The following is a 27,437-nucleotide window of genomic DNA, read 5'->3' as shown; positions in this document are numbered from 1 at the left end:
CAAGGGAGTTCTGGATAGGATCCAATAGCAATACCACAAATACCAATCACAAATTTGCCACAGAGGGCTTCACAATCTCTAAAACATATGACATCCTCTGTCTTTAGACCCTAGCATTGGAAAAGGAAAATCTCCCCAAAAAACACTTTAAGGAGGAAAAATTCAGGGATAGCAGCTGAGGAGGGACCCCTCTCCCAGGATGAGCAGGTGGCTATCCCACAGAAAACATGTACACAACTCAGATTGTTCCTGTCAAGTCCATTTATTCACTTAGCTGTGTTTCCACCTGCACTGCCGAATTTAACTGAAATAACAACAATAATAATCTGTGTGTTTGTTTTGCACCTCTTACATCAAGATAATCCAGAAACGTTGATAGTTTTCAATATTTTATTTGGAAAACGTTTGGAAAGTCATGTAGTTTAAGAAATATGTTGTTGTTTAGTTCTTGTAAATATCGATGTTTTGAGTAACACAAACTAAATTCCAGCTTCATTAGATCTTCTGTGAAAAACTGACAACATTTTAAAGGTTGTGAATTACTGGTGATAAGTCTGAAAACTGGACCACTTGTATTCCTAAAACCTAAATAATCTCTCGTATTGAGTGTGCTAAGTTATTGAAAACTTTACAAGTAAAATGGGTTTGAAATCAATTATCAGGGACACAATGACCTTAAGAAGTTAAACTCCTATCATTTTTTTCCGATGGACATGTAAATTGGTAAAATGCTTGATAATGCTAGCTCGTATCTCTTTACTGACCAGTCCATATATGATGGGGTTCATAGCTGGTGGAATAATGATAAACAGGATGCTGAAGAACTTCTTGATATTTTGTGAGAGTGAGGGGAACCTGTGACTTATAACTATGACCAGTGTAGCTATTTGGTAGAGTACATAAACAACAAGGTGGGGTGCACACGTCTGAAAGGTCTTACTGCAGATACCGCTGTCAGCTCTGCCATGTTTTACACAAGCATGCAGGATTCTGGAGTAGGAATAAGCAATGATGAGGAAGATGCTTGTATTCACAAACCAGTAGATGAACAGACCTAGAAAAGATACAAAAAATGTACAAATATTTTGTTAGTTAGGTATCATGAAAACAGTGCAACATGCTGAATTTGCTCAACCCCTCTTGATAAGGGCCAACGTTCAACAACATATCATATGTTTGTTCTGTTATTCTAAATTAATGCACTTACCATAGATGTTGTTTATGGGGGTGGGACTGCAGGCCAGGTTCAGGATAGCACGGTTGCTGCAGTAGACATGTTGGATGACATTGCCACACAGCGGGGCATTCATGTGGAAGATGAAGAGCACAGCAATAAGCAGCACAGCGATGAACCAGGCCAGGCCGCAGCAGGAGTGTAGCCGAGCCGGTGTCATGATGGCGTGATACCTGAGTGGTTCACACACAGCAATGTACCTGCAGAGGGAGAGCACTGTCAAAGACATAAAAAACATCCTTAGCTTTTTCCAGTTACAGATTCATTTTAGCATGGCAAACTGTTTGTATCTGTTTCTGCATGCACGAAAACTATCCTGAAGATGCCCTTATATAGGCTGGACACAGCAGCTTTTCTTTAGGCAGACTCATGCGGCCGCACACGCTCTGTGCTCATTGGGAACAAATTAATAAAGACGCTGGCTCTCAGAAAACGGTGCTATGTGGACACAGGCCCTTACACAAGAAAGCCATCCATGGCAAATATACTATTTCTTGTGAATTTTGAGCAAAGGTTAATAAACATTGAGCCATTATTCATAAGACACAATGTATGAATACAATAAAATCTAAGACCTTTCTTATCTTTAGATACAGACTGGGAGGAGGAGAAAGGTGTGCTGACTTGCAGCAGTCCATTAACAACGTTTTACAACTCTAGTAAGAAATCAACAGAACTAAAAAAACATCAGCCTGACATGACAGTAAACAGCTGAAAACTTTAAACTGTTGAAACACTCAAGTCATCAGAATCAACCTGTTCTATTTATGCATGACAGTAAAAGGCTTGACTGTCTCATTTTCTTGATGTGCTGATGCGTTTCTATACCTGTCATACGCCATGACAGCCAGAACAGTCTGCACTGCGGCGCCGTACATGTGCACAGAGAAGGCCTGGGTGATGGCCGGGATGTAGGCGATCTTCTTCTGGCCCATCAAGAAGTGCATCATAAGACGAGGCAGCACCGCCGTGGCCCCCAGCAGATCACAGACCACAAGGTTACAAACCATAACGAACATGGGTCTGTGCAGGTTCTTGTCCATGACAATAACACACAGCACCACACCATTTGCCAACAGCATTACAATGTAGTAAAACAGAGCCAGGAAGAACAAGAAGGCGCCATAGCCTGGTGGTACATAGAAGCCCTCCAGGTGGAACACGATAGGCTGTTTGAGAGGTGTCACCATTGTTATGTTCTCCATCCAAAACAGTGGGGTTCTGTAAAAGATGAGAGTTTATTAAAACCATCTTTTCACGTGATAATAATTTCAGATTTATAACCACACGTTACAATAAACTCATGAACAGCGTTGTAAAATGTGAACTAAAAAGTTTGTGAGATTTGTCTTTCCTTGTAATTCTTAACTGAATGAAACAGATCACAAAGAAGTACCTGCAATAAAACAACTGACAGACGTCTAAGACCAATTCAATATTTCATCAAACAGACAAATAAAAGAACTAAAGATTAATGTCTAAAGATCACAGCAATATTAAGGTTTTTGTGTTGAGCCTAAAGAAGCCTTTTCTGCCCTCCTGTCTTCTCTTCAGAGCTGATCATACTCTGACTAGATGAGGAGAGTGTGTTCCCTTTTAATAATTTTACTTTGTGTTGTGTGTCCATTAGTAACTCCAATCCCGTCACAGTCAACGTTGCCATTGGCACCTCAATCCCAGTAGCTGGCACTAAGACTGAACTTTTGCTTTTAAAACGTACTTCCTTGGAGTAAATCCTTTATTTCCACACAAAACAGTTTGATTTCAAACACAAAGCTGACCATAAAGAATTGTTTGGTTTCTATTTTTCAGAATCTTAAAACTTTAGTGATTATATGGGATATATATATATATATATATATATATGACAATCTTCATAGTTTTGACCTGGGGTCACTCCACCTAGAGCTACTTGTTGAGCCGCCTTTATTGATTTTCTTATTTCAAATATATATATATTTTGAATGCGTCTACTCGATAGCCGACAGCAGAGTGATGTCAGGAAATGAGGGGAGGCGTTATGGTTCATGGTTGGCGTTTTAACCTGTAGTCCATCCGGGCGTCACCACGGTCCCACCTGAAGTTGATCACCTTATATCGCCATAATAACAGGTTCGGTTCTACTTTAGCTTTTAGCCACAACAGTTGCATGTTAATCAGGTTTGGATAAGGCATCTTATTAAACGCAAGAGTTGGGTGGTAGCTTGTTTCATTTAGAGTGATATTTTATTACACATGCATGATAAGATTAATAAATGAATAGTTTTTGGCGATTAGACTCCATCATGACATAGTATATTAAAGGGGGTAGTGATGCAGTAGTTAGATTTGATTACCAATGTTGAATGCACTTATTGTAAGTCGCTTTGGATAAAAGCGTCTGCTAAATGACTGTAATGTAATGTAATGTAATGTAGATCAGGAATGTTCCCCCCTGGAGTCTAGACACTGGTGCAGATGGTGGTGGTGGTGGTGAAGGAAGTTGCTGAAGATCAGATGATGGGATGAGGAACAGTATGGGCTCTGAATATAATTGAGACTGGAGGTGTAGGTGGGTCGCATCGGTTCGTTGACAACTGACAATAGCAGAGAGGATAAGAGTTTTAAAGTTTGAACTTGTTGGTTAACTTCAGAGCGAACGCCCATATTCAGTTCTTGATAGCCAACTCTGTTTAATTGTTTTAGTTTCCTGCCATTTAAACTGGATTGTTCTGCCTGCAATGTTTAGCTATCCAAAGCACTGATGTTTGTCAGTGATTTATATCAAACAGTTTGTTACCGTTCTACAGCTGAGATAGCCCAGCTTTCAAATATGGAAGAATTACATATACTATGTAAGTAACTAGTATTGATTATGTAAAGTAAGGTTAAATTAAATAAGAAAGATAGTTATTAGGATGGGAGAGGTGATGTTCCCGCCATAAACTGCCTTTCTCAAGAGATAAAGAAGAAGACGTCAAAAGGGCATTTGTGGCGACTGTGGCTCAGAAGGTAGAGCGGGTCGTCCCTCAATCAGAAGAAGGGCTACTCCAGTTCATGTTGATGTGTCCTTGGGCAAGACACTTAACCCCAAATGGCTCCCAACGGCTGTGCCATCGGGTGTGAATGATACGTTAGTTCTGATGGGCAGGTGGCACCTTGAATGGTAGCCCCTGTCATCAGTGTATGAATGGGTGTGAATGGGTGAATGACATGTAGTGTAAAAGCGCTTTGAGTGGTTGGAAGGAGTAGAAAGGCGCTGTACAAGTACAAGTCCATTCACCATTTACTTCTCTTCTACACTTTGACTCTGGACTTTGGCGCTGAAGGGTGAAAATGTAATGTAAAAACATAGTTATTCATTGTACTCTTCATCATATTCTTTATTTATTCCTTTAGTATTTAGTTTTCTGTTCAGTAGTTTAGTTATGGTGGTAGTCCCTGAGATTAATATTTAATTGATTAATATAACATTTTGAAGTTTTCCCTATTTTTCCAAAATTGGGTGTAATCTTATTTTCAATTCCCTCAGTTATGATGTCTTATGATGGAAGCTGAGTACAATCATTGTTTCTATACTAATGTATGGGTTTATGATTCATAATTTTGTTATTAATGATTGTTACATACTTTGATATTAATTCATTGTTTATTAAAACTGCTACAAGCAATAATGCTACATCCGCATCATTATTACATGGACTGAGCAACTGATGGAGAGGGGTGGAAGGGGAGGTTAGATGGGTCCCCCAGGAGACTGCTGTTCTTGACCTGTGTGAAACCAAGTCAATGGTGACTTACTTTACCTTATGTTTGTTACGTAACAAACTTATTTTAACCAAAACCTTGATCTTTTCCAAAGCCTATCCAAGTACTTTTGTTGCCTAAACCTAACCTGAGTAAGTACACCTAAAAACTAACATTGGAATTTTATTTTGGTAAGAGACTGGATGCACGTACTGTACAGAAACTGTACAATTCCTGAGAATACGGTTTCATTTAAAGATTAATTCTAAAAGACACTGTGCTTGTAATGAGAAACTGACATGCTTAAAGGGGTACATAGAGTGTTATAGTTTGAAGCGTCGGGCCACTGACCAGACGTTGACATTTTGCGAGATGGGAGTGAGAATGTGTTGGGAAGGACAAGGCTACTCAGTCAAATGAGGTGGAATTTAATTTTGTTGTGTCTTAGTGGTTAGCTAGCCATTTGCAAGCCTACTTTCGGGGATTATCACAAATTCTCTGGCGTGATACTTGGATGCGCCACAAGTCCATTGCCAACTCGACCCTAACATCCTTAGCTTTTACTTTGCTACATAAAAAACACAGAGCAGCGGAAAAGTGTAGTCTAAATTGTGTTGGCATCAGAAAACCCCTGTGCTGAAAAAAATGTAGTTAGTTTTTCATGAATTTATCTCGCCATTGAAATGATATGTGATTGGTACAACTGATTCAGCAGCATGTTCAGTAGCTTGACAGTTGTCTAAGAACTTTCCACAAGCAATGGAACACTGTTTCATTGTTTGTTTCTTGTTGTTGCAGCATTGTTGCGTTGTTCATTAGTGGTTAGAACCAAAGGGAAATGGGAACCCTGCAGGGACCGTCCATTCCTTTCTGCTGAGATCACACACAGAACGTTAGCTTTGCAGAATATGATGCCACAGTTCAAACCTCATTACTCAATAAATCTGTAGATGGTGGACATATTATCATAGATATTGATTTTTCCATCAGTGACCATAATATGTCATCAATCTGTCACTCCTTCAAATCATTCCATTATAATAACTAATATGCTTTTGATTATGCTTTTATTATGTGCAGTTTTCTATTTGTCCATTGGTCCATCCAACAATTTTACGAGAGCTTCTCTCAATAGCTTATGGCTGTAAAACAATACAGTTTGCAGCGAATATTCATGACTAATCACCCTGTTTGAATACTTTCTTGCTAGCACTTCCACCAAGTCAAAACTTCAACGTGTACACAATAAATGTGTCATAGTCTAATTGTCAGATTGACACACAATTTAAAGATGATACTGTTTGATTTTGGACCAATGGACAAACCGTTCAATTTGTATTTTTACTACTGTTAACTTTAAAGCTGCATTCATACATATATATACATATATATAAAGCCATCTGAGGCTGATTTGTGATTTTGGGCTATACAAAAATAAATTTAATTGAATTGATTATCAAAAATAACACTGTACGATAAAGCCTTGCTTTATTTTTCAGTTAAGTTACAATATTGTCAACCAGAGTGGATTCATCTCAGTTGTGTGGGAAGGTATTGAAACTTGTGTGTGTTGTGGTATGTCTGTGTTATAATTATTGGGCTGTAATGAGAGTCCTGGAGGCCTCTGAGCTCCCGGGTGTCTCAATGACCACAATGACCAGCAGGTTAATAGAATTAAACACTGCAGTGAGGCGTTCAGGGGGCAATGGACAGGGAGAGGCTCTCTCTCTTGAGAGATGAGAGACTCCAGCCTGCAGACTTTCTTTGAATCTACAGAAGTGTGTGTTCTGGAAACAATGGTGTTCTGGCTAGCTTGGCTTGCAAGTTCAATGTTCTAGTTCATACCAAAAGTGTTGGATGGGATTGAGGTCAGGATTCTGTCAAGTTATTTCACACCAATTCAGGAAACCCATTTCTTTCTGGACCAGTTCCCTTTTAATGGAGGCATTGTCAGGAGAGAGTCTTCCCCAAACTAAGACACCAAGTTAGAACAAATCCTCAGACCAAAAGTATCTGGATAGAAAAGTTATGTATCGAAGGCCAAAAATGTGTGTGTGCTCAGTTTCATGGGGGTGTGTCAATTAGATCATGATATGTTCAATGTTTAAACGATGGCACTAGTGGACGGGGTTGTTTGAGGACCATGAATGTCCACATTTTTTAAAAATCTGCCATGTAACTGCTTAGTTTTCTTACTGTAGACAAAAAAATAGTATGTTAGAAATTAAGCAGCCAAAGGTTAATGGTGCCTTGACAGTGAAGATAGTCCCTGTAGTTCCCAGGGGCTTTCATTAGTGCCTGTAAGCAGAGTTATCCTCTGAGCTCTGATAAACATCTATTACTGGGCCTCTCTCTTTGCTCCCAGAGGGCTAATTACCATCTGAAACTGTTGATCAGTGTTTTGTACGGAAGCCGCTCACAGTGGACCTCATTAATGTTCACATTTGTTTGAGAAACATTAACGCTCATTACTGTCTGCTGTGGCAACTGGAACACACAGTGACGAAACTGGTGGACCATTAAGGGGCAGTGCAGTCCCCTGAGCTCCCAACATGCAACAGTTTTTATTTTTAATTATAGTTTATCTGTTTTGGCTTGCTGTTCATAACAAAGTTTCACAATGCAAAACTGCAAAACTCACTACGCCATTCCACGTTTGACTGGTTTATAGTGTCATGCCAGTCCTCAGCCTGGACAATCAAATTTATAATCCTGTTCATTGGGCAGTATTCTGACAGCTGTTTTAGTTTCTGGTCGTGTAGTTGTGCTTTATACCATCTACAAGGGGAAAGAAACTGAGTTCTAGGTGTGAGGTATGAAGGTTTTCCAAATCCCTTTCTTGGCTAGCTTATCTAGCCTGGCTCATCTTTATCTTTTTATCCTGTGCATGGTTGCTGGTCATTGTAGCCTATACAACACTCACAGGGCATGAGGCTGGGTACACCCGGACAGGTCACTATATCATTATACACAATACACCTGCAGACAGACCCACCAACAGACAATATAGAGTCTCCAATTAATGTAAGTGTCCATGAACTCCACTCACAGAAAGCCAGGGACCTTAGTTTGCATAGGCCTGCTGCCATTTACAGGATGCTTTATGTTGTACAGTATCTATTGTGTCAGTGTGAATGCAATACAGATTAAAAACATAGCTAATATATAACATGCGGCTGGGATGAACTTACTTTTGAGTTTATAACTCTCCCATCAAATGAATCTTAATGTGGTGGAGGTTTGTGTGCCCCAGGGACCCTGGGTGCTGTGTTGTCGGGGGTAATAGCTCCTGGTAGGGTCTCTCACAATAATATGGTCCCTGAGAAGGGGCCAGACTAAGAGCAATTCACTTGTCACACCATGCCCGGAAATAGGAAACCAGGGCCCCTTTCTGGAGCTAGACCTTGGAGGGACCTGGGAACGTATGGCTGAGGCCCCTGTCCACGATGTCTTCAACTCCCCCCTTTGGAAGAATTTTTGGTGCAAAGCGTCTATTGTGGACGCAATAGACGCTATACGGAGTTATGGTCAGAAGGTCATCGATGCCGGGGGGCAACCTAAGAACCCGCTGGTGGACAACAGCAGTGAAGGAGGCCGTGAAGCTGAAGAAAGATGCCTTTTGCGCTTGGCTGGCTCAGGGAGGACTTCCATACAATCAGACTTCTTTTTGCATCCGGAAGAGTCGGCCCCTGTTGGTCAGTAGAGACAATGCAAGTTTTAAGATACTTCCTGGGAACCCCTCAGCTGTAAAGCATTGTTGGGGAGAGGGACTTCTGGAATACCCTCCTAAGCTTGCAAAACTGTGACCGTGCTTCTGTATCTGACGAGTTGGGATTGAAATGGCTTCAGTGCAATGCTCAGCTAACAGAACCAGGTCGAAACCAGTGCATGTAGTTACGCTCATTGTAAACCAACGTGACACAGCCATAATCATGACAACCAAAGCACAGCCACGATCACAAAGAACTCAGGACAGAACTACTTGTTATCTATCTAGCTGCTTCAGCTGAGGGTACTCCTACTCACACTGTGGTGGTCTACTCCATAACACTGTAACATAATACAGTTCAGCCTTCCTCTGTGGATCAAAGGGAATGCAAAAACATATTATGAGGTAACGCAAGTTCAGGGCTACTGTACAAGCCTTAACATTCGGTGACATAATAAATCACAAAACACATTAACAAGAATGTTTTTAATGTTGTGTGTGTCATAGACAAATAAAAATAAATAGCATACAGTTTACACATCGTGGACTGAATGAGGCATGTATGGAAATATGTGATTTCAGTGCAGAGACTCATTCATTTTACAGTTCCTTAGCTCCATCTGCTGCAGTTGCTGTGCTATTACAGTGTAGACAGTGATGCGTCTGCATACGTTTATAACTGGGATGGTACAGTTCGGTTGTTGGGCAGTGGTGGTTCTGGCCCATTTAACCTACTGGGGCCAAACTGGGACCATCTGTTCTTCTCAAGGGGTCAAAACTAAGCTGATCAGTGTAACAGTAGCACAAGAGTCAGCCGCCAGAAACTACTGCTCATACATAGCAACACAACACCATTCATCTAAGCAAGGGTGCGTCTCCTTTGTTGGGAATCCAGGTTTTAATATGAAAGAGGATGATTGTGTTATTTCTTATTTTAAAAGTTACATAATCTACTAAATCTACTTCAATCCATCAACTGATCCATTGAGTAAACTAATTTGCAATTGAAGAATTAATTAATTAATCCAGGTCCAAGGTTTTACACTTTAACAATACTTAAATTCACTTTTGATTCAGGGGAGGTTTTACATTTTAAGGGACTGTTGTACCTTAAAGTGCACCCATGTGACAGCCTGCTGGTGATCCATTAAAAAGCCTTCATAAGGCGGGGTTATTGTATAATGCAGGTGAAGATCACATGGCCAGTTCCTATCGCCTCACCTCAGCCATCACATAACAAAGCAGGAAGATAATCCCCCAAAAAAATGCTGTCAAGCTAGCTAGCTTAGGTGAAACACGTATGCCAGAGTCGGGGGTTTGAGGGGTGTTTCAGATGTTTTAGCTTAATTAAACAAAAACTCCTCTCTGACATTTGTGTATCAGCATTTTTTCAACATCATCTTAAGTGAAAAGAATGATCAAATATATCTGCTACTCATTATAACTCCCAGGTGCACCTCTTCTCCCTCTAAAGCCCCCTTCTCTCCTACTAAAATGATAATAACAATAATGATATTAAAAATAATATTATTAAGACTTGAGTCAGTAGTTTAGACTTTATGAAAAATAACAAGTTTCATTTCAGCCTCACAAATTCAGGAAAGAAATCTCACCACAAACGTCAACAAGTTGTTTTAATAAAGAATGTTTTAATGTACTTTATGGCATCAACAATGTGTAAATATGTCTTCTGACAAATGTTCATCACCACACAAATGGGATATATAACAAGTAGTTACAGTGGAAAAATTTGGCATTTCTTGTTTTTACATTGTAAAGACTGCAAACACTGCAAAAAATGATAGTTGAGTATTCTTTTTTACTTCGGAAACAGGCGTGAAAAGGTTAATTCAATTGAACTTTTTCACTACAGTCAAACAGTTTATGTTAATATCCCTTAAATTTGAATATTGACTAATTGTGACCAAGTTATGTAACATTTTTAAAACTCTTTTCAAACAGACAACATATCATAAAATGTGAAGTCCTGTGAAGGCAGATAACCTCCCTGATCCAATCTTCCCACAAGGCAACATGAACGTTTCATCTCCTTTCATTTATTGAATAAATAAATTACTTGAAAGCGGCTTGATAGGTCTGAACACATGATAATACTCTGTGCCATGATGCAATTACCACCATGATTATCACTCCTCCAGCATCATAACAGTTACATTTTTTAATGTGCAGATACAGTACGGTGTTATGCTCATGTTGTACCGCACTAAACTCGTGCGGCTTAAAAACTGCTAATGTGAGAGATAAACTCTGCAGGATTTCCTCTGAATCGTCATTAAACTGTGACAACAACCTCTGACAGATGATCCGCTGCTCCTGAGAACTTTTTAAATTACGGCGTTTTATCATTTCATTAGAAGAAAGGATTTGTTTTAATAGAGCGTTCCCCAGGTGTCCAGCCGATTGAGTCGACACATCCGGCTGTACCGAGAGGACCATCTGTGAGCCAGCTCTAACTCAAATATGACCACGTTTAGGAGCTTTTAGATTCGAGCTGAAAATCAGCTTTTGTTAGCAAAACTCGTTGGCATCTTCCCTTCCTTACCTCCTTCCTTCATTCCTCTATCCTACACAATATCTCCCATCCTTCCTTACAATATCCCTAATTGACTGAATGTTCTCTTAAAACTTCAAATAAGAAAACTATATTTTGCACCTTACACATTCGTTTTCATTGTTTATTCAAACATTTTAAATATTCAAAAGTAATTTGCCTAATTTAATCTCCAAACTTTGGTTTGAACAGTTGGGATGGGAATACATTCATATTTTACCTTATTTATATTGTAATAAAAGATGAATTGATGAATAAAAAAAAATGTGATAGTTGCAGTCCACATGTCACTAATTTCAATGTGATTGATGATTTAAAAACAATGCTGCATGCATTTTTAAGTTGTCAAAAAACATTCATATTTGTATAAAAAACATGTTTTTAGAATGTTGATAGTGAGAGTTGTGTGTGTGTGTGTGTGTGTGTGTGTGTGTGTGTGTGTGTGTTCAGATGACAAACAGTGGTCAGTCATGTAAATATATAATTATTATAAGTTTTGATCATCACAAACAGATGGAAGCCTGTAGAATCATTTAACGTTCCTCTTAAAACATTTAATGGTTATGTTCAAAATCAAGTTTTCTTTCAAACAAGTGAAGAAGAGAAGAGTTTGAGATCATTTCTTTTAAACTTCTCCTTTTCCTGAGTAGTTCATTTAGGATTTCTTCAGAAAAAAGAGGAATTTTTCAGAAATCCAGGTGAAGCCACGCTCTTTGACTACGTTCAGTGTGACCATAGAGACAGTGAACCCTGTGGAGACTGTGTTCACTCTTATTTCCTCCCCTAATGCCTGGTTCATTTTTATATATATTTACTTTACAGGATCTGTTTTCATCAAACACAACCAGGAGCCAGGTTTAGTGTCCCAGAGTGTTCCTTTGTTTACCTTTCATTTAGTTTAAGCCCCACCGTGATGTTTCTCTCGTTTGAATTCACAACGTTAACCACTTCTTTACTGCGACCGTAGTGGAGCGTGATAGGTTGTCTCGGTGGGCTACCAAGTGAGGCCAAGTGGTCTGACGAGTTGGGTTGAGAACGTGTTGCTATGGTTTAAACACATTAGTTTACTTATAACTGACTACACGATCAAACGTTAGACGGACTTTAAGAATAGTTTCAAAATGTTGAGAATGTAAACATCTAGCTAAGTAGTATTAAGTGATACCATAGATGTAGTAGGGTATAATTAGCATGGCAATGAGAAACATAGAATATTGAACACAACTAGTTTGCATTTTGAAAGATTTTCTTACTTGTGTTATGCAAATAAAGCCGCATTTGAAAAACATCCATCGTGGGGAAAAAACAGTTGGCTAACAATTTAATTCACTACCAACATTTAAGGTGGAACCTTAAATGTGGAACCTTAAAGGTGGAACCTTAAATGTTAACAAGACACCTTTAAACCATTCCATTTGTTTTTACTGGCCCTCTTGCATGACTTGTCTTTAATGTCTTTATTGTTGTTTTGAAGAGCTTAAAAACGGCCAATATTCTATTTCTTCACATGGAAAAAATAATTGTCAGAGTGTTATTCCAGTTCCAGCACTTTGCTTGAGCAGAAATGGCATTACCATGGCAACTTTACAGAAATTTTTGACACAACTACGGCAAATCCGAAACCTTTCTGGGAACATATTACGTATTAAGTTCGGGGTCCAGACAGAGGAAGTAGTCTGGGTTCAGTAGCCGGGATGTGCTGATCTTAGGTGACCACATTCCTGATATCCTGGAGAGTTGATGTAGTATACGTAGTAGTGGTGTAGTTCTGTCCTCAGAGATCTATGAACTAAAAAGCTGAAGATCATGCTGTTTGATGAGATTATCTCTGGCCTCTTGTTGATCACTTTACCCTCACAAACTCGGATGTATCCACCTTTCTGTACCTCTGTCTGTGTAAACTTCTTTCAAACCCAAATCTGTATTTTCTGGTGGAACTCAACAGCAGATAGAGTACACAACAATGGTAGATTGACCCTTTAACTATAACCACCTGAAAATCATTACAATTTGAACCAACTTTGTTCACTTGTTTCAAAAAAATTAAGAATCCAATTATTTTATTGGTGTACCAACTGGGTGTACCGGGACCCTCTCATGTGGATCTTTTGAAGCCGGATCTCCATCAGATGGCTTTTCCCAGGATAAGGATGCTCATGAGGAAGACCATGATGAAGAAGAGCCACATGAAGAAGCGATCCATGACCTTGGCGACCTTCCTCCACTCCCCGATGCGCAGCTGGGCGGCTCGCTGGTCCTGGTACGAGTTGGCAATGTACTCAACGTTCCTGCGCAGTCCCTGGTGCTGACAAACACAAAGGGTTTTCACCAAGATCTCCCTCCTGTTCTCCCTGGCTCTGCCTCCCCCTTCACCTCCTACGCCTTTCTTTTCCTCGACATGCTCTCCTCCTCCTCCACAGGCACTGTTTGACTCCTCCCGCTCCCCCTCATGTCCTCCAGCAGCTCCTTCGTCCTTCGAGTGGTCAATGGTTACAAACAGATCCTCTTTCCATTCCGTCTGGGTGGTTAAATCCTGCCCCAGCTTTAGAGACTCCCCGACCTCATTCTCCTCCTCCACCCTCCCCGCCCACACCTGCCCGTTCACATCCCAGTTTGTTCCTTTGGCGTTGCGGCCATTGGCTGATGGGGCGTCTGACTCCTCCTGCGACAGAGGCCGTTTCCTGGACGTAGTCCTGCCGAGGCAGTTCTCACCGACCTCGTAGACAAAACAGATGCGGGCGAGGTAGTTGAGGATGAAGCGCTCGGCCCATTTAGGGACGGGACGAGCCTCGGCGCCGCAGTGGTGGATGTTCATGATGAAGATGGTGAGCGCTGTTGATGCAGTGACCATTGTCATGGTAGCAATGTAGTACTTTCCTGTTGAAGAAGGAAATTGAAGATCATTTAGAGTTCAAAATCCACGTACAGTTAAATGATTAAAGTCTCTGTTTCTCTGAACAATGCAATCTGTTTGATAATTAGGAAAGTCTCAGTTTACAGGAAGAGTAACTTTGACCCAGGCTGACTTTGTTGTTGTTATAAATAGAATACTAAATATCACGTTGAAGAGAAATCACAAGGGCGGCAACTACAAACAATTTTGATAATCGATAAATCTTTGATTTTCATTTTGATTCATCAATAATTCATAGGTTAAAAAGAAAAATGTTAAATTGTATTATTTCCAGTTGTTGCCATGTTGAGACCAGGCAGCAACCTCCGGTTCTGCTGAGTGAAGTCAAAGCTTCACGTGTTAAAGCTGCATTCTCTCTAGTGTCCATCAGGGGGCGACTCCTCTGGTTGTATAGAAGTCTATGAGAATATGACTACTTCTCTGTTGATTCAGTCCAAATACGGTAACTTACGTTCACCAGTTGCAAAAAGTCAACATGGCGAAGGCCAAAATCAAAGATGGCGACGGCCGAGCTCGAGGCTTCATAACATCAGTCCACAAACCAACGGGTGACGTCATGATTACTACGTCCACTTCTTATATACAGTCTGTGGCTGAGAGCCGGTGAGAGGCGACCAAAATGCTTACAGTCTTGTATTTAGCACTTTAAAAAATAGCAAATTATCGAACAATGTGGATGCAAAAACACACGTTTGCTCCTTCAAGTCTAACAGTGAGTGTGCAGCTGACAGTGGATTTTTTCTGTGAGTAGAACAATCTAAGTTTATGATGTAGTTGAACTGTTTAGGATACGACAGTTTAGTGAGAAATAGCTCAACTAGCTGTCCAGAACGTTTTTAAGGATTTAACAAACGATCATTGATTCCTGAGCGGTGAATGCTATATTTCAAATAACCGCTGACGGGCCTCATAGACCTGCAGGCTTCCTTAAACGTAAACAGGGTGTTTACTGCCAGGCTTCAAACTGTACCCAAAAATTCGGTCACATGTGAGTTAGGAACAAAAAAGTGTTGTTGTTGTTGTAAAGCTGACCAAGTGTGACGAACAGTAAAGAGTAAACTGTAAAACAGTTATCTTGCAACCGAAGATACAGAATGTCTTATGTGCTCTGACGTTATGTTGTCTTTTAACTTCCTGTCTGCACCAGAAGTGGGAATTTGTCACTTCTAGTAGCTATAAGATTTGCTGCCTTTCATCCCCTTATGCCCACTATTTTAGCAAATATCTGACCCGGTTTATAACGTACAGCGTGAAGAAAATGAAAGATTTTCTCTTAAAGTAGTCTGACAAACACATCCCTGTTATACTTAACTGGTCAAAAGGTGTTAGTATCTTAGTTTTATTATGTGTTTATAATATATATATATATATATATATATATATATATATATATATATATATATAACCCTCTGGGAACCGGAGGGTCGGCAGTTCGATCCTTGGCTGGGACGTGAGCTGAGTCGAAGTGTCCTTGAGCAAGACACTGTCCCCCAAGCAGCTCCCCGGGCGCCTGTCATGGGCAGCCCACTGCTCCCTGGTACAGGGATGGGTCAAATGCAGAGAAAAATTTCCCCCTCAATGGGATAAATATAGTGTAATAAATATATATAATATAACAGAACTGATAATTGAGTGTTTTTTATTCTTAATCTAAACACAGAATATGTTAGTAACACCGTGACATACAATCCAGATTAGTGTCTAACAAACGAATTATTTCAAGTTATGTTATGAATGAAATATATATTATGTTGCACACTTCATAGCACCATCGAGCTTCTGCTAGAACACAAAGCTAGTTATAGTGAGTTGTAAGTTATTTAATGCCAAAACATAACTTTGCACCACCACCACAACTTTTTGATTGCATTTACGATGAGACAAAACAGGAAACAAACCATAAAAAAGGGGGCGGGTCGTACAAGGTCAATAAATAACAACACTCCGTCAGTCCCTCTATGAGCCCACATCAGCTGCACCATCAGCCCAACGTTTGGCTAACTGTGACATCATGTTAAATGAGTCTGGGTTACTTATTGTATTTGCAGTGTATTCAATTGAAGTGGGTTGAATAACTTGCAGTAGATGTCTCCCCCTACCAATTGTAACATATTGGTATTTTACAGACGTAATAATCCAATAATGTGAGATTATGGGAGATATTAATATTCTTCAGTACATTACCTTTGGCAGCCATTGCACATCCCCCCAAAAAAGGTGAGTATGTTTTTATCACATGACTAGATTTTGTTTCTTTAGCTTTGATAGTCAGACATTAAATTACTTGAGCATGTTTTAAGAAACTAGGTAACATGTACACCCATCCACATTGTTATCTTTTGGTTTTATTAATTTCAAAATGTTAGTATTAATACAGAAACTCACATCAAACTTTGTATACATCAAAACGATAATTTAATTTGCAAATACTTATTTCAATCAGTTTGTGATGTTTTGACACTGTAAGACAAATATTGTACTTACTAGAATATATTACACAACATTAGATAAGATCATTCAGCATGGTGTTGCAGCAGTAAGTAGCAATGAGATACATCAAAGAATAATTATAATAATAATAATAATAATAATAATAATAATACTGAGCCCCACTGAGCGTTTGATTTGCTTCAGTCGTCTCTTCTCGATCATCCGCTGAATTTCAGCGTCTGTCTTCCCCAGTTCTGCCTTTTTTTCTTCATATTCGTTTGTCAGAGGAACAACATCATGTGTCTTGTGGTCTAAAACCATGCACAGCATGCAGACACACATCTGGTCAGTCTTGCAGAACAGCTCCAGAGGTTTATGGTGTATCTTACACATTCTGCTCTCCAGGTTTTCCACAGGGGCGATTAGCTGATGATTTTTCAGACATGAAGCTGTCAGATGAGGCTCCAAGTGTGTCTCACAGTGGGAGGCCAGACACACCAGGCAGGACTTTAGGGCCTTCAGTTTGGTTCCACTGCAGACATCACAGGAAATGTCTTCTGATCTGGCACATTGTAGCTCTGAGCTGCTGCTGCTTGCTTCCTGTTGAGCTGACTGTCTGAACTGAGCTACCTATGAGAAATCAAAGTATTGACCCGCAGCTCAGGTCTTATGGAGAAAACTTCTTTACAAACTGGACACTGGGAAGAGACATTCACATTCCAGTGTTCAGTGATGCAGTTCTTGCAGAAGTTGTGTCCACATGGTATGGCAACTGGATCAGTGAACACATCCAGACAGATGGGGCAAAGAAACTGATCTTCAGTCAGTCGATAGCTGGCAGCAGACATACCTACACATTAACAAAAGTCAAAGTATGAAAAACAAAATAATAATATTACCTATTTGTAATATTTTAAAAACACATTTTAAAGTATGTTGTTACTCTGCACTTAAATTGAAGCTACATTTGGTGATGCCAACCATGAAATTCGTTTCCTGTCTGAGTAGTAGTGTTACGTCTTAATGCTACATGCTGAGTTACAGTAAGCCTGTACTCACCGGTGTTTGGCTGAGACTGTGCTGTGTTGTTGAGAAAGTCCTGATGAACTCTGTTTAGTTTTTCTTCAAAGAAAGCTGATCCATTCACTTTCATCCGTTAAATGCGTTGTGTTGAAACTCCCGTCTTTTCGGTGTTGCTTGGCTTGCTGAAGCTCGCGGAATGATGTTTCGCTGCATTTCTGGTTTGGGCATTCTCGTGACAAACCTTTGGCACAACATGAATTCACTCTAACCAATGTGTGTATGATCACCCTGGGGATACTTGACACTATACTTCTTTCTTTTTTCTTTTCTTTCTTTTGCAATCTTAACCTTTAGCAGCTCATAAAATATACAATTTTAAATTCGGTCTAAAATATACTAAAAATAGGTTTATGTTTGGGTCTTTAGGCCAGACACTCCCTAACCAAGCCCAGAACGATTTAATCAGTCTATGGTGAAGCTAAGTGTTCTAACTGTATATTTCACTGAGTTGTTTTATTTCAGAATAACATTTGCTACATTATTAACATTAGATTTAGAACTTAAATGGAAGCGGCTGTACCAGTTTGACAGGATGCAGGATACTGTCACAAACACAGTGCTCCTGTGATGTAATCACATGCTCTGCCAAATATTGCTTCTGCATACTTGCTTTGCCTCTCAAGATGATATCCGTGCCTTGGAAAGGCTTCCCCATTGCCTGCATTTGCTGACTGGTTTAGAAAAAAAATGTGTCAATCTTCAGTCAGCTTTTCCTGTTTGCCAAGAGTCAAGTACCACATGAAATCTCAGAAAGACTGAGTCCCGGTATGTGTCTTTTACAGTGTGCATTCATCCATCAGTGAGAGGAACAAATTGTCAGTGTCAAAACTTAACAATTGTCAGGAATCTGACCAATTTAGAAATAGTTCTACATGAGGACCCAGTCTCTGAAGCGTACACCACGACGATGGCCTTCACTTGTCAGTTCCCAAAGAACTTGGTCCAGCTCTTTGATATAATATAATTACTTAACAGTGTCTCTTACACCAACTTGGCTTTAAAAAACCCTGAAAATATCGTTCTTGATGTTTTCTTAATTAACTCAACTTCTGATATTTGAGAGTTGAAAAATTTTCAAATTTGGATACAACGCTGCCCTCGTCACTGTCACTTTTTACCCAGTTGTCCAATCACAGTGGAGAAAAGGCAGGACAAATACCACAAAGACCAACTGTCACATTCTACATGAACAGTGCTGACAACAATGGAGGAAAAATTAAGAATTCAATTTAAACCCATGAAACCACATAGACCGGCAGGTCCGCCCTCCCTCCCTATGTGCTCCATCTTGAGCAAGTTCTCTACCTTGTGCCGATATTTTTACATTATAGCAACCAGACGCAACCAAAGCATCTCAGCTGAAAAATGTTGCACTTCCAAAGCGCTCTGAAGCGATCCCAGCTGGGCATTTTCAGAGGAGCGCCAAGTGTTTTCAGCTGTGAAAAACACTTTGGTGGACACGGCTTAACAAAACTTAGAAATCAGGGACTTCTGAGTTTTCTCACCTATCAGTGGTACGCTCTCGGAGGGTGGCATGCTCTCAGCCACCAACAACTGAAACACAGTGAGGGCCAGGAGCACCGTGACACCAAGAGAAACTTTTTCACCGGAGTCAGCCGGCAGGTAGAAGCCCAGCGGAGCGAGAAAAGAGATCATCATGCAGGGGATGAGGAGGTTGAAGATGTAGAAGGAGGAACGTCTCTTTAGATGAAGACTGAAGGTGATGTCCGGGTACGGATCTGAACAGCAACCATACAGGATGACATTCTTCTTAGCTGGCATGCCCAGAACCTGGATATAAAAATAATTTGATTTACAGTCAGGAATGCGTTCTCGCTTTGAGCACATGATCTAGGTTACCACTCACCTCCCACTCCACATTGGGGACAAAGTCGGCCAGGTCGGCGCTGTCCAAGGCATTGAACAAGTCCATCTGGTTGCCGTTGTGAGTCCAGGATCCAAAGGTTAGGTGACACTGCTGCAAATCAAAGGGAAAGAATGCCACATCCACGGAGCAGGAGCTTTTAGTGATGGCTGGCTGGTCCCACATGACCTGGCCATCGTTACGGAGAACCACGTTGGTCTCCATGGAGCTGGAGAACTCGTCGTCTGCACTGTGGGGGAAAAAGTAGAGGAAGTAATGTGGAGGAAGAGGGAAGGAATGAGATCAGAGCAGAATGTCAGAAACTCTGCCAATTAGTCAGTTCTGCTTTTCTGCCAATTTCCTACAGCCGGGCAGATCAGCCGGCAGGTGGTCTTACCTACCTGTTATACAGGACAATGTCAGGCCTCCATACGTAGCTGCTGGGTATGCGGATGGTGTCAAGGCCGTCGTAGTCCTCCTTCTTCCAGGTGAGGTAGGCGTCCATCCACACCTGGCGGATCCACAGGTAGGTAGTCAGGATCTGGTTCCGCTCATCCTGGTGATAAAGGAAACATCCACATCAGCACGGGCATGAACACACAAAACATGAACATCTGGATCGGCAGTCAGGGTGTGATTACCATGTCGATGATCTGGGAGAGAGTGATCTGCAGGGTGACGTTGATGATGTGGTCGGTGTCCTCCACCGGCCGCAAAGCGTTGGTGTAGTTGGAGAACAAGTCATTCAGCAGCTTCTGAGCGTAGCGACCATGAGCGGCGAGGCAACCTGGGGCGTTAAAAGAGGCAGAGACGTCTTTGTTAAACCACGTATTTAATCGAACACTTATTTTTTTAAACCAAGCAGCTGGAGTTGAACAGCTGGACAGTGTCGGTCAACTCTTTGGTGCAGAGCTGGTATGTCAAGAACTATTCAGATTTCTGTTAGATGTCCCGATCACATTCCTGCTCCCCAGAGGATTAACCTTTTTGATTTTAACCATTTCCCCGTGATTCCTGTCTCTGGCTGGATGTGGAAAATCATACTTTTTTATTCATGATTATAAACCAAATTGAACTGACTGTTGGTTAATCATCTTACTGTTTAAATTCATAATTATAATTTTATAATTGAATCTTTATTGGAATCAATTTTGTGTGTTTCAATTCACTGTAGTTGTTTGCTTTTAAACAACTTGATAAACTGCTACACAAATGATACCATGCCCTATTTTTGACTATCCAAACTTTAACCAGATTACTTTGAGTGTCGTAAGGCTGTAAGTGTGTATAAAGTCCACTTCTCTTCTCAGTAATTCACTTTTAATTGTGAAATGTCTCATATCTCAGTCCCACAGAACCGCTCTGAACACACACATACCATAACACATACACATGGAAACCACATTTCCCAGTTCAATTAACCTGGTAATCTCCTAAGGTTTGACACATTAATCGTTAACGTCTGCAGAACAGCAGCAGACTGATAATTCCATTAAATCCTCAGACTACTAATGAAACGATGCTACTGTGGGTCTGTCCAATACTCTTTATTGCAAAATGTCTCTTTCATGTCAGTAAAAGCCTAAACTATGACAAAAGGAGCTAACAAGTGTAAAACAAATACATAATGTAAAGTAAAAGGTGTTCATGGGACGTACCGGCGTATAACGTTCAATTATTAGCTATTTATGAAGCTAAACTGGTGTGAATGAACAGCTATGCTACAGCATCTCACTGCACAAGAGATTAAATAGATTCAGAACAAAAGAAAACAATACTATAAATAAATAAAATGAATCTAGATGAATGCACCCACAGTAGAAGAGAAGGGAATACAACGCAGCACCAAGGAATGATGATGGACAGTGACTTGTCACATCTTGAGTGTGAAGACTTCACCCTCCTAATTTCCAAGCTGACAGTTAAAACACAAACACACATTAAGTGTTCACGAGTGTTTGGATTTGGCAAACGATCTAAACTATCGAGGATAAAAGCTGCTGGTGACTTCAGCGTCCATTAAAAGTCGGATCAGATCAGAGGAATCCTGGAAACAGACGGACAAAAAGACCTTTAGATGCAGAACGATAATCTGAATACATGTCGCGTGCTTAAATGTTAATATCAGATTAGACGAGCTGTATTCCTGTAACCATATAAGTAAATAGTGAAACCCCTTCAACAGCCAACACTTCAGCTGGATGAACTGTTTCACGACTAAGACTAAGACCATCAGCTGCAGTCAGTCAGACAGCTGTGGAACGAAGTCGAGTCGCCAAAGAAACTTCCTGGAAGGTCATGGTGGAATATTTAGTTTAACACATTAACCTGCTGTTTGATTCAGTGTGCTGCAGTGCACTCTGGGGAGTCCATGATTCATGTTTAAGTGTAATTAATGTACTTTATTTCAGACTTACAGTTCATAAAAGACAAATATACAAGCGATAAAAGACCAAAGATAAAAGATAAAACCCTTAGTTCTTGATAAATGCTTTTGTTCGTCACGTATTTATTTTCTGGAAATTACTTTCGAAAAAGTGGGGTTGTATTATGTTCCATGACTAGACAAGTATCTGATCAGAAAATCTAATGAAACAAAAGCATTGCATGATGGGATGTTTGTAGCCTTAATGTTGAAGAGATAGTTAGCTTTAAACCTCAAAGAGGAGTTTCTGATGGTTGTGTTTTGCTGCTAACGTCTTTAACTGGGAACAAAATCATCTGTCTAAAGCCAAGAAATACCACCGTCACTATCACGATGAAGAGCTTAAAAAGACTGGACAATGCCGTCAATCAGAGACAATCATTTTAGTATTCATGTTTCACTTTTAGCGACACAGCAGAAGTCCAGAAGTTGCATTATTCTCCAAAACGACATGTCAACTCAAATGTCGATTTTTAACGCCTCCTGTTTCTAAAGCTTCTAAAAACTAATTAGCCTTCTTTATGAAATCCTCCGACATGTTAATGGTGTTTTTATCAGTGAACTATGAGGTCCACGACCACGTGATGATGTCATTACGAGTATAAACGAACCTGAAAGCAGAACATCAGCAGCTTTATTGTGAAGCTCTATCACGCCTCTGCTTTGCATCCACATCTGCAGCAGCACTGATGCTCCTCAAACACCAGCCCCTCCACAATGATTCAAAGTAAACTCTGAACAACTCAACAACAACAAGATTCATAACTGCGACAGGAGACGTTAAGGATAAAAATAAAGACTCACATGGAGGCTTAACAACATGCCTTGCACAAAAAAGGAAGCACACAAGAGCACAGTCAGTTCAGTGGCCCTCAGATAACAAGAACATCATTTATTACAAAGCTACGACTGTGGAGAGGCAGAGTGTTAACATCCTTTGGACAAACATGGACATGTGGAAGTGAAGCTCTGAATCTGATAAGATATCTCATGATGAGAACAGAACCTTCTCTACGTGATGGGTTTATTCATCAATCGTGTCTTTAAACGATAATTCTTGTTAATTCTATGTTTTATTGCCAACAATTCCCATTTAAGGACCAAAAGCAACATGTTAGTCCATCACGTAATACGTTCTGACTTCCTGTCTTCCTTCCTCTGTGTCCGACACCTTCTTCCCAGGCATGATATCCTAACAACTACAGACCAGGTTTCCATTTAATTTGACACTGTATATACAGACTGGAGATAAATGAGAGGAAAAGCCCACAGTAAGAGTCTTAGCAAGCTGTTGGGAATGACTTCAGTGTTCCTTGTCACAGACGAGGCTATGGGGCTTCATGTAACTCTCCGATGGAGAGATGAATACCATTCTTACAAAATATGTTCCCTTATTTGGTGTTTTGATGGTGGTGGTGGAGAGTGCTGTCTCTCCAAAATCTCCCACAGGTGTTCAACATACTAAAGAACCCCTAGCACTTCTTTAAGGACCACTAGAACCATCTAAACGACCACTGTGACGACCACTGTGTGCCTAAAAAGCTCTAGAGCTTCCTCTGTGGCCACAAGAACCTCCTCTAGGACCACTAGAACATACTAAAGGACCCTAATGGTGGAGAGGAGTGCTGTCTAAGATAATACTCAAAAATCTTCCATAGGTGTTCAATATACTACAGAACCGCTAAAATCTCTTTAAAGCTAGAACCACCTACTGCCTCAATAGCTACAGGAACCACCCAGAGGAACCCTTCATTCTCTTTCAGGACAACATATATATTTTAAATGAAAAATGTTCAAAACTGCACCTAAAACTCATCTATTTAAATTTGCTTTTAGCCTGTAAAGTCAGTTATGTATGTTTTTTATTTTTCGTGTTGTTCCTTACTGTTATGATGTCATCTTATTGTAATTACTTCTATTGTTTCTGTTTTGATCATGTAAAGTGTCTTTGAGTACCTTTTAAAGCGGTATAGAAATAAAATGTATTATTATTATCATTATAACTCCTCAATGAATACAATAACTACCTAAAGGACACCTTGAACCACCTCAATGACTAACCTCATCAATGGCTACAGGAACCTTCTAAGACTTCTAGAACCCCTCAATGAGCCGTAGAACCTCTCCAGTAGCTACAGGGACAACCTAAAGGACCTCTAGAACCCACTTCAGTGATGACTTGCAATACAATATACTTAATTGTCCCCTGAGGGAGATTTGTCTTGGACTCAAATGCTGCGCACATGATATGATGACACATAACATAACGTCTTTATGTCTTATAGCTGCCTCCATAGTTAGCAGATAACAGACAAGCAAAGCAACATGTACTAAAGCACATCACAACAACACATTACACATTTTGCACATATAACACAACCAGATAAGAACAAGCAACATATTGCACGACTCCTTGCATCACAGCCTTATTTCGCCAAACACATAGAACCACCTAAAGGTCCTCTAGAACCCGCTGAACAACCCATAGAACCACCTACCTAAAGGCCCCATAAAAAACACCCAAAAGAACTTTGGAACCACATAAAGGACCCAGAGAAACACCTCAAGGACCTCAAGAACCACATATAGGACCCAGAGAAACACCTCAAGGACCTCTAGAACCACATATAGGACCCAGAGAAACACCTCAAGGACCTCTAGAACCACATATAGGACCCAGAGAAACACCTCAAGGACCTCTAGAACCACATATAGGACCCAGAGAAACACCTCAAGGACCTCTCGAATCCCCCTAAAAGATAACGTGAACCTCGCAAACACCTAGAGCCACTTAAGGATCCATAGAACCCCTGAGTGATGACTTAAAAGGGAATATGAGTCTTATATGATCAGACTAAAAATGAGAGGCTACTACCTGAATATTCTGTGTGCTGCTCAAAACATTCAATAACATAATATTTCACTCACAGTCATTAGTGGACAAAAGTAAAGTTCTCCATTATGATGATTTACTTTAATGGACACAGATCCATTGACACGCCTGGATCAGGTGGGATCATTTCAGAGGATTTTGTGTTAAAACAACCTGCAAGCTCCGCCTCTTTTTGTCTCTGTTCGTCGCTCAGATGTCTTCATGGTCCGTCGAGCTCATGAGTCAGCAGTTTGTGAGACAGCATCAACTCCCGGAGGACTTTATGTGTGAGAGCTAACAGCTCTGAGAGCACGCCAGCTGGCACACACACACACACACACACACACACACACACACACACACACACACACACACACACACACACACACATAATGCAGCACATATTCATCATCATCTTCATCTTTTTCACCAAGCGAGCCCATACATTCTAAGTGCACGGATGTCCAGAATCGCGTGCATCACGGCAAATGCAAAAAAACAGATGATAGCATGTTAAGTCAATATGACCTAAGCTGTGTGTGTGTGTGTGTGTGTGTGTGTGTGTGTGTGTGTGTGTGTGTGTGTGTGTGTGTGTGTGTGTGTGTGTGTGTTACAGCCATTACTGGACATCATCCCATTCATATTCAGAGCCGGTTTTAAAATAGATAGAAGGAGAGCTGGTTTTTATTTTTACGAGTTTCTTTTTTGCCTCATTCAGACTCATCTGACATTGGAAGAATCTCCTCAACAACTTAGAATTCACAGTGTTTCCACATTTAAACAGATTAACATTTTTTGGTGCGTAGGAGACAATAATTAAAAGTACCCTCAATAATGTGAACAAAAGATAAACAACTCAGTGAGAAAATATCTGGTTCTTTGATTCAAAAGTCAAAGGTACAAGAAGCCTGTGAACATGAAGACGTCAGGGGAGAACTTCACCACAATTCCCAGGGTGCATTGTGGCAAGAAACATCCAATCGCAGACCTTAAAATCCGGAGACGTTCGCGGCTAATGGCCGGTGAAAGATTACGTTCCTATAAAACTTTTTGCATTTTGGATTCGGGATCAAATTTGGAAATTCTTTCTATTTCATGGCAACACGTGGCCGAGGCTCATGGGTATTGTAGTATTCAGAGCTGTTCGCCCAAACTGAGGGACTAAACGAGCAGTGATTCCAGCCGACAGGGTCTAGATGGTGAAGATGTGTCGGGATAATCTCTGCTGTTTGACCCGTGGAGGTCATGCCTCCTCTTATCTGGACGTACAGAGTGATTGACAGCTTTAATCTATCACTCATCACTGCTCAGCACGACACACACTACACACACTACACACACTCCGTCTCAGACTAACATTAAAACATCCAGCGCTCTCTTCTTAAAGTGGCTACCTGAGAAGGTGAGGTCTGGTTGTCACATACCGGGACCCCCCATTGGTCTCTTTCACAATAATTTGACACTTCTCCAGTCTTAGTGTTATGAAAGAGCACAAAAGATGTGTATTAGAAAGAAATTAGATGCGTACTAAACATATTTGCTTTTAGATTTGTTAGATTATAGCATAATCTATGAGCTAATATAGATATAAAAATGTACATTTTATTATTATTGCTGCTGAGTCTATGGTAAGACGCTGTGGCAACGTCTCCTGGCGGCAGTAAACCGGCCAGCGATCATTCATATTGTTGCATTTGTACATGTGAAAAGTGACAGAAATAGTTACGTAACAAAAGATGAAAGAAAGCTGAGAGAAGTTCAAAGCCTCCTTAAAGCTTGGTTTGTACTTGCACGTAGCAATGTAGCACAATGTAGCGCAACGTAGCTCAACGTAGCTCAACGTAGCACAATGTAGCACAACGTAGCTCAACGTAGCAATGTAGCACAATGTAGCGCAACGTAGCTCAACGTAGCTCAACGTAGCTCAACGTAGCACAATGTAGCACAACGTAGCTCAACGTAGCAATGTAGCACATGGTAGCACAATGTAGCACAATGTAGCTCAACGTAGCACAATGTAGCACAATGTAGCTCAACGTAGCAATGTAGCACAACGTAGCACAATGTAGCACAACGTAGCTCAACGTAGCACAAGGTAGCACGCACAAAGATGACGAGTGTTACCGGCAGAATGCCATAAATTAAACTCCACAAAGGCGAGGAGGGATTATAATTACCTGTAAAGTCATGTCTCATATTTATGGACTACTTTATGTAATAAATTAATTATAAACCCCAAATCCTAAATGTAGAGTTTTAGGACGTCACCATCTTGGTTTTTGGCCATTTTGTTTTTGGCTGTCGCCATCTTGTTTTTTTCTTTAGCCATCTTGTTTTTGTGGACTAAAATGTTCCAATTATCTTTGATATAGTTAAGGTTAGTTTTAAAGGTAAAAGTTCTAAGAAGAAAACACGGACAACTCCCAGACCAGACAACAGCGTGGTAGAAACCTGTCAATCACTGTGTAGCCCCGCCCCTAAAGCATCCCCTGCTTTATGGTCTGTTTGACTCTAAATGGAGCATAATGTACTAAATGAACATCATGCTGTATTGAAGAAGACTGTAAACTAGAGATTGAGACCATAAACTCATGTTTACAATGAACCA

At 40.4% G+C, this 27,437-nt stretch overlaps 2 protein-coding genes across 2 annotated transcripts in view; both read right to left on the bottom strand.

Moving 5' to 3' along the window:
* Positions 1 to 683: 683 nt before the first annotated feature.
* Positions 684 to 2,424, bottom strand: LOC137888261 (olfactory receptor 2K2-like). The gene is made up of 3 exons (XM_068731622.1): positions 2,063 to 2,424; positions 1,208 to 1,434; positions 684 to 1,054 (listed from the first exon to the last, which is right to left on the bottom strand). The coding sequence occupies exons 1-3, from the start codon at positions 2,422 to 2,424 to the stop codon at positions 684 to 686; spliced, it is 960 nt and encodes a 319-aa protein (XP_068587723.1).
* Positions 2,425 to 10,298: 7,874 nt separating this feature from the next.
* The window catches only part of LOC137888379 (neuronal acetylcholine receptor subunit alpha-10-like), an 18,514-nt gene continuing 1,375 nt past the window's right edge, over positions 10,299 to 27,437 (bottom strand). Inside the window, exons 2-6 of the mRNA XM_068731771.1 lie at positions 20,174 to 20,319; positions 19,934 to 20,088; positions 19,536 to 19,782; positions 19,174 to 19,459; positions 10,299 to 14,118 (exon numbers count right to left, since the gene is read on the bottom strand). Of these exons, the coding sequence (XP_068587872.1) occupies positions 13,367 to 14,118; positions 19,174 to 19,459; positions 19,536 to 19,782; positions 19,934 to 20,088; positions 20,174 to 20,319 (1,586 nt within the window). The 3' untranslated portion in view covers positions 10,299 to 13,366. The remainder of the gene's footprint in view (positions 14,119 to 19,173; positions 19,460 to 19,535; positions 19,783 to 19,933; positions 20,089 to 20,173; positions 20,320 to 27,437) is intronic.

This window comes from Cebidichthys violaceus, unplaced genomic scaffold, assembly GCF_023349555.1.
Source record: "Cebidichthys violaceus isolate CVI_PGR_0920_01 unplaced genomic scaffold, fCebVio1.0.p SCAF_53, whole genome shotgun sequence".
Classification (NCBI taxonomy): Eukaryota; Metazoa; Chordata; class Actinopteri; order Perciformes; family Stichaeidae; genus Cebidichthys; species Cebidichthys violaceus.
The sequence above is the reverse complement of the archived record's forward strand: the minus strand, read 5'-3'. Positions and strand labels throughout refer to the sequence as shown.